Raw genomic sequence first — 13,862 nt, 5'->3', positions numbered from 1 at the left:
ATCAACTCTATATGTGACCATAGCATTCTCACAGCTATAAAGTGGTACAATGCTAGAGAGAAGGTTGTTTTCCCACTCAAGTAATAACCAGGTCTGACCATGCTTAGTTTCTGAGATCAGTGGAGATAAGCACAGTTAGGCGGTAAGTGTATAGACAAAAGAGAATGTAATCATACAAGCATGTGCCATCAATCTGTTTACACTATTTGTGTAACTAGATAACATCTCTTCTAAGTCTGAAAGAAGAGTGGCAAACTTGAGTCAGTTTGGGTTTTGTTGATAATGTAAGTTATGGAACAGGAGAGACTGCTCAGTTGTTATGAGCACTTGGTGCTCCTGCAGAGGACATGGGTTCAGTTTCCAGAACCCATATGACCATCTATTTTTTTTAATCCACCTTTCTTTCTTTCTTTCTTTCTTTCTTTCTTTCTTTCTTTCTTTCTTTCTTTCTTTCTTTCTTTCTTTCCTTTCTTTTCTTTCTTTCTTTCTTTTCTTTCTTTCTTTCTTTCTTTTCTTTCTTTCCTTTCTTTCTTTCTTTCTTTCTTTCTTTCTTTCTTTCTTTCTTTCTTTCTTTAATTCACTTTACATCCCACTCACTACCCCTCTCTTGGTAACCTCCTACCACAATCTTCCCCCCACCCCCATCATTTTTTTTTTGAGCAGGTAGAAGACTCCCTGGTATCTCCTGACCCTGGCCCATCAAGTTTCTGAAGGGCTAGGCACATCCTCTCCCACTGAAGTCAGACAAGGCAGCCCAGCTAGAAGAACATATCCCACAGACAAGCAGCAGCTTTTGGGATAGACCCTGCTCCAGTTGTTTGAGACCCACATGAAAACTGAGCTTCACATCTGCTATATATGTGAGGTGGGAGGGGCTGAGTCCAGCTAGTGTAGCTCATGACCATCTTTAAGTCCAGTTCAAGGGATACAATACTCTCTTCTAGCCTCAGAGGCAGTGTCTGTGGTGTATACACATATATGCAGAAAAACATTTGTACACATAAAATAAAAATAAAAAATCATTAATATATTCCAAATAAATTGTTAAATTGCATTCATGCATGCACATATGGACATATTCTAAGATCAAGGCGCTTTATGATATCTCTGGGATGGAGCTTTGTTATGGATCCATATAATTTTCTATACTTATATATTTCTATCCAGATGTATACCTCTGCATCAATATCTACATCCTATCTCTCTCTTTTCATCCGATTACTGTTGGACTCATAGTATTCATGACAGGGCTTGTACCATGCAATCGCCTAAGAAATTTGTTGTCCTTATTGTCAGGACTTAAAAAGTTTTTTTCATTTTGATATTACAGGAATCTAAACCCATAACTGATATCCCACCAAAGAAGACTTTTCTTTCCAGTTTCCCCAGATGTGCGGTGCCACATTTAAGGCACTTTCCAAAATCAGGTGAGTGCATTCTGGCCTGTCAAAAATAGCCATGGAGGTATGTGGTGAAATGTTTTGCAACTTCAGATTCAATGTATTTCTAAATCAGTTTCAAGATTCTTTCATGTCTCTTCCATGAAATGCAACAGACATTAACTTAGTTTAAGAAAATCGAATTGTTAGAATATCTAAGTCCAGTGTGTAATTTACATAGCCCTTTCTAGTCCTTTACTTCACCAAAGCAGTTTTATTAGATATTTTCTTTATTTACATTTCAAATGTTATCCCCTTTCCTAGTTTGCTCTCCGAAAATCCCCTATCCCCTCCCACTCCCCCTGCTTCTCAACCCACCCACTCCTACTTCCTGGCCCTGGGGCATAGAATCTTTGCAAGACCAAGGGCCTCTCAAAGCAGTTTTCAAGGTGAGGCACAAAACATTCTTTTTGCTAGGGAGAAGAGGAAAGGACCTATCACTTTCTAGCTGATAGCACAGCAATATGTCTTCACTTGCTCTATCCTCAATGAAACTGTTGACAAAAATCCACTGCAAAGGCCCAGTACTATCGATTTATTTTTAACTCTTGAAAAACCTTGACAGCTGCAAATAAATGTGACAGGAAATGATACACTGTGACCTCATCAGTGAGAGTTATGAGCCAGAGGGATTTCCTCAGCAGAAGTTGGAGTGGGGATAGCTTTACATTCAGCTTTGTTTTCACCATTAATCCCTTTCATAAAAAAAAAAAAAGACTAGGGACTCAGGAACCCATTATTTGGCTGTGGAAATAGCAGTCATCACCTTGCTCCATGTCTTCTGAGCTTATCCCTTAAATGTGGTTCTCAACTCTCCTGAACAGTAGAACCACCAGGAAGCTCATAAATGGTAGATGACTCTGACACCATCCTACTTATTGTTAGTTCAAGAAATTACACGAGCACTGCTCTTTTGTGTTTGTTCCTTTGTTCTTTGGTTGTTGTAGTTGTCATTTGATTTTTGCACAATCTAGAGCAACAACAACCAAAGAACAAAGGCATCCCACCACAGCCTCCTAAATGCTGGGATTACAAGCATGTGCCATCATACCCAGATACATTAGTATTTTTTGAAAATTCCTGGGTGGTTCAATCTGTAATTAGAACTGAAAACCACTGGTTTAGTCGAAACCATTGAGTTAGGCTCATCATCCATCGAGCAGGATGAGGGAGGCAGTGGAGTCGGGAAACAGAGCAGTCTGCTTGGCTACAGGAGTTGGCATATTGTTTCATTGGCTTTTATTAGATAAATCTATTGAGTCATCTAATTTCACAATGACAGTGACAGCCAAAAAACAGATCTTAAATTAAAAAAAAAATAGGTATAATTTGTTTCCCTTTGGATGTTGAGTTCAAAAGTACAAGATATTCAAATAATAAAAGTCAAAAGATTTGTCACATCCACTCTTGACCAGCAAGAACGACACGACCACCAGTCCTTCTAACAGCAGTTTATTCAGTCCTGTTTCTTCTTGTTTATATCTCCTCTGAACCCTGGGCCTCTCTTATATACTCTCAGTTCCCATCCACTCACAGCAGGCCACATCGCCTCACCAGGTACGCAGCTTCAGCTAATCAGGGCAGCAGGGGCATGTCTCCACCAAAATGGATTCGCCAGTATCCTGGTACACCTGCACAGCTCTTGAGATGGTTGTGGCTTATTTTCAGGTGTATGAGGAAGTCAGGTGCAAGTCATAAGACTTAGCTGCAGTCCCTGGTGCCTTCTTGGGACTGCCGCCAAACCTGCTCCTCACATCTCCCCCTTTTTTTCTTTTTTGGCAGAGAGAATGTCTGTAGATTGCCCCCTGTAGCAATGTCCCTTACCCGTCCTTGGGAAACAAACAGCATTGGTTTGATCCCTGTCTTAGGTTGGTGACATGCCCAGGGAGTCTTATCACTGACTACCTCTCTATCATGCCAAGCCACACCTGGGGAGATTGTGTTTTGTTTGCGGCAGGTGCATCAAAAGGCCAGGATGTTGATTAATCTATGGCCAGATCTTCATTGCTGCAAGCCTCATGGGTGAAGGTAAAGGTCTGATCCCCAGTGTGAAAGCATAGGGGCCCTACACAAAACCATCCCTTGGGCTCATCACCCAGAGAGGTCTTGGCCAGCTCCCGTGTCGTTTTTCCTGGGGGAAGGGAACTAGGACACTGAACCTTCATGCAATCAGACGTGCCTTCCACAGGATGCCAACAGCAAGCTATCTTCTGTGCAGTGCTTAGCCTCGCACCCCACGGCATAACGCAGCATAATTTCTTTTAGAGTGGCAAACCGAATCTGAGGAGATTGTCCCGCCTCCACTGCAGCAAAAGCCTACGCTACCATGGTGAAAGTGCGGGCCTGCACACGCTGCACCTAATACATGTGCCAAACACACAACACACACATACTATTACAAGCATACATCCCAGGGCTCCCATCCCTGCTCATCAGCCCTGAAGCAAGGGATCTTATAAACAACAAACACAAAAGGAGGTCACAAACAGGCGTAGCCTGAAAATAAACATTCCTTCCTCCAGCAAATTGAAATACAGAAGTTTCAAACACATTAGAACCATTCCAATAAAATTTGCATTACCCCAGGCCCCTCCCGCCACCATGCTTAAGGGGGGAAAGATCAGTGCAACTACAATTCACCCCACATAACAACCATAAATATAAGGGGCACTGCCCAAGGTGGAAGGGAATCAGGAACACTCCTACAAAAAGGAAGGGGGGCCCATCTAGGTTGGGAGGGTATAGTGCCAATGCCCTTGGATATACTGGCAGGCCACACCCCTCGAATCCAGGTAGCATTAGTTTTAGTAGATACAGCTGAACACAATCACTCATCTGTGAAATATTTTGAATCATCTGAAAACACAACAATCCCTTTAGCTGAAGCAGCATAGAAAAAAGGCAATTGTAGTGAAGCATTAGATGTAAAGAATTGAGGAAACACTTGAATGCGTCAATGACATGGGTTTCAGGAACACAGAGCTCTTCAGTTCTCACTAGTGGGAGCATTCCCAGCCACAGGAACATCCACGTCCTCATAGCTCCGCTTGCCTTGAATTGCTCTGGTCAGCCGTTCTGGGACCCACAGCTGTTGTCGGTGATCCTGGGGAAACACACAAACAGACCCTCTCTCCCAAACCAATTGAGAGCGCTCCTCTCTTACCCGATTCAGCACCTCATTGCCTCTCTGGAGTTCTGTAACACCGTCAACAAGGGTGGGCAATGATTTCCACGCCCTTATGGCAATCTGATTCACCTACTCAAACACCTGCACTGGATATCCTGTCTGTTGTGCAAAGCGACCTTGACCAAGCAGCATATCCCTATCCCATGCTGGATTTCCTGCAGCAAAGTTAGCCGCTGCCTGTTCATTTGTAAATTCAATAAGGAAGGCTTTCCAATCTAAATACTGCCCCAGGTGAAAGGCATGCCTTCACCAAGACAGCTCAATGGACGGCGTCATGCAGTGTCTATTCAAGGCCTCTACTTGAGCCACAGTATAGGAGGCAGTTAAGCCGTACGTCCGCATGGACTCAGCCAAATTCCTGATTACTTTGAAATCTAGAGACTCGTGATATCTCTGCCCTGCTTGGTCGGTGAAAATAGGACATCCCGGCAAGGAGAATCTAACCTCTCTCCAAACCTCCAGACAGAAGGTCTGCTTATAGGTGGCTGCCGAGGAGGCATAAGGAGGGGGCGCAGAAGCCAATTCGCCTTCCTCCTCCACCTCGACTCTTTTGTTTTGTCCTTTCTGTCCACCTGATAACACTGTGTCTCCTTTTTCTTTTTTCTTTTTAAGCCCTTCTCCTCTTCCGACATACTCTCTTGTTGCTCTGTAAGGATTTTCTGACCTGTCTTGACTGCCTGACAATTCAAACAGTAACAGAGTCCATATATCAGAACAAACAAGACCAAAATTATCAGACCTACCCACAAAGGGTCAATGGGAGAAAAAAGCATAACTACACAGCGAGGATCTATTGATCACTACACTGAGGTTATCATAGTTCCTTAACTTGCCCCAAAACCGTGAACCTTAACTTGTCCCCATGGTTTCACTTTTACTTTGTGCCTGCTTCCTGGCAACTTTATATTTGCCTCTATTTTATCCGAGGTCCTTCCCAAACTCCTGGGGTCGTAAGTTTCACTTACCGTGAACTTACCCTGCCTGCAAACACTGACTGCTGAAAGTTCTGAACTCGTTGGTGGTGGAGTCGGTTCCCCGTACGGGCCACCTTTTGTCGCGTCCACTCTCGACCAGCAAGAACGACACGACCACCAGTCCTTCTAACAGCAGTTTATTCAGTCTTCATCTTTCTTCTTGTTTATATCTCCCCTGAACCCTGGGCCTCTCACTCTTATATACTCTGTTCCCATCCACTCACAGCAGGCCACGTCACCTCACCAGGTACAAAGCTTCAGCTAATCAGGACAGCAGGGGCATATCTCCACCAAAATGGATTCGCCAGTATCCTGGTACACCTGCGCAGCTCTTGAGATGGTTGTGGCTATTTTCAGGTGTATGAGGAAGTCAGGTGCAAGTCATAAGACTTAGCTGCAGTCCCTGGTGCCTTCTTGGGACTGCCGCCACACCCGCTCCTCACAAGATTGGCTGTTACAGATGGGCAGTGATGACATATACCTTTAATCCCAGCACTTGAGAGGCAAAGGCAGGAGAATCTTTGAGTTCAAGACCAGCCTGGTCTACAGAGTGAGTTCCAGGACAGTCAAGGCTAAGCATAGAAACCCTGTCTCAAATAACAAAAAAAAAATTTTTTTTTGGCTGTTAGACTGCAAGAATAATCTCACATCCCTTCCCATGGTTAGGACCCTATGGCCATATCCATGTTGATGTTGTTCCTGGACATACCTATTATGGAATTTGCCCAAGCAATGACTTTTAGAACAGTGACTTCTAAGAGAACAGTAGGTAGAAAGTACTAAGTGTTGGGTGATCAGAGAAAACCTGAAAGAATGGTCCACTTCATTTCAGCTTTAAACATATTCCAGTGTGTCTGTTTTTTTTTCTGACTGTTTGTGTGTTGTTTGCTATGATTTTAGTTGCATTTTATGATCAGAAGATGCTTCACCCACGTACCAGGGAAAGACTAACCAGACGATCTTCGAGTCTTCCACCCACACTTCCACATCGTGAGGAGCCTGAGTGGTTCTCAGTGGCCAAGAAGAAAGCCCAAGCATGGAGCCAAATAGCAAATATCATGCAATAAATAGCTCCTAGATGGAGCATCAGCATTTTCAGTAATAATTGCCTGTAACTATGGTAATTCCATATAATATTTTTTGCCAGGGCTAGTTTTTATTAGGGAAAATAACTTTAGAAATAGGAATTAACATTTTTAATTATTCGAATGAAATAAATGCTATTAACATCTAACCCTCAGTAACTGACTACCAACATCCCCGAACCCAGCATGTTCTCCAGAAAAGCTGTTACAGAATTGTAAAATCATTAACTTTAGACATTGTGCCTTTAAAGAAAGGAAACAATCGTATTTTGCTTCAGCAACTTAAAGGTTGCCATTTCTTTCAATCAATTAATTTCAGTGGAAAGATTCAGGTGATTTCTTGATGTACTTTCTGGATGTACTTTCAACCAGGCAGGTGGCAAGTTCAGTAGTTAGACTGTGTGTTTGCTGCCTCTGGAGAGTGACTTTCCTCTCTGGCTCCAGGCTTAGGGCAGAGAACTCTATGTAACTCAGAGTCTTAGTTAATTTTTCTATTGCTGTAATAAACTCTCTGATAAAATCAACTTAATGGAGAAAGAGCTTATTTTGGAAGAATTCTAATGTATAGTCCATCACTGCAGGGAATTCCTGGCAGCCAGAACTTGATGAAGTTAGTTACATTGTTTTTCCAGGCAAGAAATGGAAACTTTCTCCCTTTAACATACACAGCCCAGGATCCAAGCCTAATGAATAGTGTCACCTATGGTGGGTGGGTTTTCCCCACCTTAATTAACCTTTTCATTTTTAAATTCTCCACATTTATCCTATCTCTCAGTCTAGCAAACATTATAAGAAAGCCACCTTTAGATGCCTTAACAGCAAACCTAGGATCATTTTCCTAGATACAAAGGACATCTACTTCTGTCACTTGGTGTTTGCTTTGCTTAAACAGAAATACAGCCTTGAACACCTATGTTGGATGCTTCTACATTCAAAACCATGTCTAGAGAGGCAATGAGATTCTATAGCTAGCTTAAATAACTGGCGCTGGTTTTTTGCTGATGATGGTATAATGAGACACTGTACAACAACATGCTGGATTTTTCATTTAGTCTATAAAACACCTCTTTATTTTGATCCTCTAGATTTACCCTTTTGATAGTGTTAAGGTTTTGAATGACTGGATTTCATTCCATATATGTTACCATAGTGAATAATTTGTTTAAATCAATGCCCTTAACATATGTAATTCTAGTACACCAACTCTAACACTTCCCTTCCCCATTTTTGCCTATACCTTCATTACATCATTCTCACTATGAGAACTCCCCACTAATAATATTTCTTCCATTACTAAGAAAACTCAGTTTTTAATCATAAGGATAAGTATTTTTTTAAGGTTAAGTATTTTTAATGCTTAGAAATATATTCTGATAAGTTTCCTTTTTTCTTTTTAGCTTTCTTTGTTTTTGATTAGTGCTAAGCAAATAAACTCAATAAAGGTTGTTCTGTAGCCTATTTCATTCTGGGAAATGTGGGAGGGAGGGAAATAGAATATTGACAACTCAGACTAAAGATTGTCATGGGAGCAACATTGTAAGAGGTTGCTTTGTATAGAATTATTCTCCACACTGCTGTAGCTGACAAAAGCTGATGGCTGCTAAGTATGCCATTGTTCAGTGAGAGAAGTGGCTATAATCCAGCCAGCTTGAGGACTGAGTCTAAGTTTTACAGAAAGATGGGCTTATGAACCATCACAGAGCCACTGGGATCATGCGAAAAATGCATGACACACAGAGAAGGAAGCAAAAGAGTTCTAATAACCATTTCTTTAGTCTGGCTAGTGAGACAATTAGCTGATTTTCAGAACTGGAGATCAGTTGGAGATATCCACATTTAAATCAACCAATAAAACATGCTTTATGGACATGGTGGTGGTGGCTCATGCCTTTAGTCCCAATACTTGGGGAGGCAGAGACAGAGGAATTTCTGAATTTAAGGTCAGCCTTTTCTGTAGAGCAATTTCCAGGATGGCAAGGGCTATGCAGAGAAACCCTGCCTTGAAAAAAGAACAACAAAACCAACCAAGCAACCCCTCCCAATCTCAGTGTTTTATGTAATAGTTTATTTTTTTATGCAATGTTAATAATGATCTGAGAGACTAGAATGGCTTTTTGAACATTCAAACTACTAAAAACCTAAACAATGAGGTGACCATTCTTTCCCACTCCTGTTCCCATTCTAGTCCCTGGCCTATTTCCTAGACAAATCCCTAGGTCCTATTCTAGGCATGCAAGCACACTTAACTCTGGACGCCTATACCCAGGTAGGACAGTCAGATTTACCAAGGGTGGCCCATCTCCAGAGCAGTGTGTGGCCTCTAGAAGCAGACTGGAAAATAGAGGTATTAACTGCATGGGGCATATTCCAACAGAACAGGAGACCTTGTTTTCATAAGTCCCTGGCTCTCTAGAGAGAAATAAAACTAGAAAATGGCCAAGATGTGACTTCAGAAATATAGAGGTCAAGAAATATATCCTTCATAATTAAATCTAAACAGCAATGCTATTTTAAAAGGTCATACTACATAAATAATAACAAATCATAACCAGTGTATTGCACCCAACCACACTATGTAAATACCCATCTATTGACCCACTCTGTCCTTTCAATTTAAGCAATAATGACAACAGACTTTGTGCTTCTGCTTCATTATGTGGTTCAAGCCATAAGAAATATTATATGATGGTAAGTTTTAAACATCACCACTCAATGTTAATAAAGTGGGCTACAGAAGAGTCAAGTCTACTCCACTGTGCAGAGAGGATCTATTCAGAGCAAAAGTCAGTGCCTAGGGCTTTAGGAGAGCAAGACAAATAAAACCATGTAATAGTTTTATAATGTGTGATAGGATGAAGGCTATATATTGTACTATGGGATTAAGACTCCCCACAAGGGAATCCACAACTGGATGGATTCACTGCCAAATCATAGTTAACTTTTGAAGAAGAGCGGATATCAACACCCCTCAACTTACCCACAAATCAGAAAGGAGAAGATATCCATAAATATGCTCTATAAGCTAGTATTACGCTGACATGAAAACTAGATCAGAGTACAACCCAAAGAGAAAACTGTTGACCATGTTCTCTGATAGACATAGGTGCAAACTTTCTTTAGTTTTTTTTTTTTTCAAAATAAAGAGGACATGAATTTTAAAGGGGGAGGAGGGGTATGTGAGGTCTTAGATGGAGGCAATGATATCATCATATAAAAATTGAAGAAAGCTGGGTGGTGGTGGTGGCACACGTCTTTAGTCCCAGCATTTGGGAGGTAGAGGCAGGTGGATCTCTGAGTTTGAGGCCAGCCTGGTTTACAGAGTGAGTTCCAGAACAGTCAGGGCTATACAGAGAAACCCTGTCTCAAGAAAACAAAAAACAAACAAAAAAATTGAAGATATTTTTAAAACCTTTACAAGTTACAGAACACATCAAAAATATTGTTTACCATGACTAGGCTGGTTTCCTCCCTTACAGGATTTGTTCAACATAAAAAAATATCAATAAATATAATGTGACAGCATAAATACACTTAAGGACAGAAATCACACAATCATACCAATATCCATAGAAAAAGTCTTTTTTTCAAAGTCCAACATCCCAATGTGATACAGAGTCTGAAGAAAAGAATAGAAGGCCAGGAGTGGGGCCAGCTTTCCCACACCTATACCATGAGGCTCTGGCCCCAATGGTGTTAGTGCTGGAAAGCTGGCCTTGTTCTTTGATGGCTGTGGCACTCAGGAGAGCTGACCCTACCCCTTGCCTGGACATCCTGGAAGAGCTGACCCTGGCAGCTTGGGCAAAGGAGAGCTAGCCACACCCCTTCCCTGGGAAGGAGAGTTATCCCTGATGGCATGGGTTCAGGAAAGCTTGCCCCATTTTTGAGGCAAAGGAGATTTGGCAGACAGACCAACTCAGCTACCATCCAGGCCCAGATCCAGGCCTTTGAGTTGGCCGATCCTAACATCTACACTACCTACGAGCTGAGCTGCTGGAGTTCATGAAGGGGCTGGTACTGCAGAACCAAAGCTTCAGGATCTCCATGATTCAGGGAAACACAGGATATCTGAGAGGAGTCTTGGTGAGGATCCAGTGTTGATAGTGTAGCAGAAATGAGTGGCCTTAAGCTAGACCAATGACTCATTGCAATGAACATCTGCAAATAAGCTGTTTGGATAAAAGGTATATTGTGGGACATACCATGACATACTACAGTTTCCACTATGAGATATTTTATTCTTTATATTTATTTTCGGGTTTTTTTGAGGGGGTTACAAGGGTGAATGGTGGATATGGAAAGACTGGAAAATGAGTGGAATTAGGATGCATGATGTGAAATTCACAAAGAATCAATAAAAAAAAGAAGGAAAATATCCCAACATAACAAAGGTGACATGATAAACCTATAGCCAACATTATGTTAACTGTGGAAGAAAAAGAAATTGTTTTTCTAAACTCAGGAATTATAACAAGGGTGCCTATCTTTGGGCTTTATTGCTGGGAAGAAATATCATAACCATAGCAATTCTTAGGAAAGGAAGCATTTAATTGGGGCCGGCTTACAGTTTCATAGGTTTATCCCATTCTCATCATGGTGAGAAGCATGACAGCATCTAGGCAGACATGGTACTAGAAAAATAGCTGAGATTTATTTCTCTAAGTCTAGTAGCCTGCTTTCCCCCTCCAACTGGGTTGATATGAGGGTTTGTGCCTAGTCTTATTGCATCTTGTTATGCCATGTTGGTTTGATATCCTTGGGAAGCCCACTCTTTTCTGAATGGAAACAGAGAAACAGTGGATCTAGGGGAGAGGGGAAATCAGAGAGTGTAGAGAGGAAATGGGATGTACTTTATGAAAGAAGAATAAAAAGAAATAGCTGAGAGTTCTACATCTGGATCTGCAGGCAGCTGGAAGAGAGAAACACTGGGACTAGTTTGGCCTTTTAAAACTTCAAAGCCCACCCCCCAGTGATACACTTCTTCCAACAAACCCACACCCACTTCAACAAGGCCACATGAATGAAATAAATATAAAAGTGATACAGATATGTAAAATAGAATAAGGTTATGCCTAAAGCAGCAAGCACAGGGTCTGCACAGGTATGCACCAGGTCCTCTGCCCTCATAGTTTCCAGTTTTGTGTTTTTATGGACTTTCTGAGTGTGCAAATGATTGAGTCTCTGACTCTTGTGCAAGTCTTGCGCTTTTTTCCAACTTTGATGTGATAGTTTTTGTTTTATTATATTTTATTTTGTTATATTTTATTATTATTATCTTTTAGAAGAAGCCTGTTCTTTTAAAATGAGAGACAGAAAGGAAATGGATCTGGATGAATTGGGAGAAGCAGGGGGAGCAGAAATCATAATGAGGATATATTACATGATAAAAGAATCCAGTTCAAAGGTGGTGGCGCACGCCTTTAATCCCAGCACTTGGGAGGCAGAGGCAGGTGGATTTCTGAGTTCGAGGCCAGCCTGGTCTACAGAGTGAGTTCCAGGACAGCCAGGGCTACACAGAGAAACCCTGTCTCGAAAAACAAAAAACAAAACAAAACAAAACAACAACAACAAAATGAATCCAGTTCAATAAAAGAAAATATAGTGGCACTATCATCTTCTTTAATCATTATTTGTTACTGTCTATTTACTTTAATTATATTCCTTAAGACAAATTGGGTGAAGTGCCAAATTGCTCTTTTATGATGGTATCATAAAGAAAAATAAACAAGTTTCTCATATGTTGCTGAAAAGAGACTAATTATTAGATACTGATTTAATGATTTACTTAAAGTGCTGCTTATACTGCTTATTGGCCAAACATGGCCTTCCTTGATGCCTGGGAAAGAATGAGCTAGACAAATAGTTAAAACAATAAGTTGTTGCCTTTAACAACCTTCTGACTGCCACATACCTTCTAAAAAAATCTCTTTTGCTTGCCCACCTCCCCACCTTGTGGCTTTAGAGTATAAAATGAGAATGGAAACTAGACCCAGGACTGAGGCCTTTCAGGGGATATCTCAGCTTTAGTCCACTGGTGATATCTTCTATCTTCTGCTTTTATTGGTGTTGGAGTCCTGGTGATGACTGCTGCTCCCAGGCCTCTTAGCTCACTAAAGGTCTCTGGAGCATAGAAGTGTGCACCCCTGACTGGATTCTGGGGTCTCATGCCAGTGGCTAAGGGGACTGTGACACACAAGAGTGAAAACAAAAACAAACACAAAAACAAGACTAGGCTGAACATCCAGAGAAGGTAAGCCCCTTGACCCCATTGGAGATAGGCAAGAGGATCCAGATAAGCTTAATCATCTAACAGGAGACTGCATTCAAAGCCTCAATAGGATACCAAGGTGTCACTGGTCTCAAAGGAAAAGCCTCAAAGGGATATCAAGACACTGGTATAGATCTCTGGAGAAATAAAGAGTAGGAATTTAAAATGAGAATGTAAGCTGGGTAATGGTGGCACATGCCTTTAATCCTAGTACTTGGGAGGCAGAGGCAGGTGGATGTCTGTGAGTTAGAAGCCAGCCTGTTCTACAGAGTGAGTTCCAGGACAGCCAGGGCTATATAGTGAAACCTGTATTGAAAAATCAACCAATCAAATAAATAAATATTTAAATAAATAAATACATAAATAATAAAATTAGGAAATGTCTAACTTCTGACTTGATAGTGAACAAGTTACATGAATAATTCCACAGTGCTGTGGCTACTGGACCTGATTGGGGCCCAACCTGAGGTTTTTCTGAGGTCACTTCAATTGAATGGGCACTCATTATCCCATAATATGAGGTGAGTATGTCTAGGGTTGTATATATGGCCCTAAGATAAGACTCCCCCATCCCCCTGCCAAGTCACTATGAGGCAACAAACCAGGGAGTCTATCCTAAACATCAGATGGGGGCTAGGCTCATATAAACCCTTCAACTCCCAGTTAGCTTCTCCAGAGGATACAATTTTGCCCATGCTGCTGCTCCATGCTGGCTCTAATTGCTAGCACTTCCCATCACTGAGGCAGGTGAAGAGCACCTGATTCTGTCTCCATTGGCATCTGTCCAGTGCAATGCACATCAACCTGCCCTGTTCAGTCAGCTCTGTCCGACTCAACAGGTACATAGGGATGCTCATCAGACTCCAGTAAGCCACATTCCAGGGATGTGCAGGCTCCAATATGTCCACTATG

General features: G+C 41.6%; 1 protein-coding gene across 1 annotated transcript in view; it reads left to right on the top strand.

Annotated features, from left to right (window-relative positions):
* The window catches only part of Kiaa1210 (KIAA1210 ortholog), a 72,129-nt gene extending 64,027 nt beyond the window's left edge, over positions 1 to 8,102 (top strand). The window contains exons 10-11 of the mRNA XM_021153776.2: positions 1,331 to 1,427; positions 6,501 to 8,102. Coding sequence (XP_021009435.1) covers positions 1,331 to 1,427; positions 6,501 to 6,667 — 264 coding nt within the window. The 3' untranslated portion in view covers positions 6,668 to 8,102. The remainder of the gene's footprint in view (positions 1 to 1,330; positions 1,428 to 6,500) is intronic.
* Positions 8,103 to 13,862: the final 5,760 nt, after the last annotated feature.

The sequence above is a fragment of the Mus caroli genome, unplaced genomic scaffold (genome assembly GCF_978045245.1).
Source record: "Mus caroli unplaced genomic scaffold, Mus_caroli_1 scaffold_5, whole genome shotgun sequence".
Classification (NCBI taxonomy): domain Eukaryota; kingdom Metazoa; phylum Chordata; class Mammalia; order Rodentia; family Muridae; genus Mus; species Mus caroli.
Note: the sequence above shows the minus strand (reverse complement) of the source record. Positions and strands in the feature narration are given on the sequence as shown.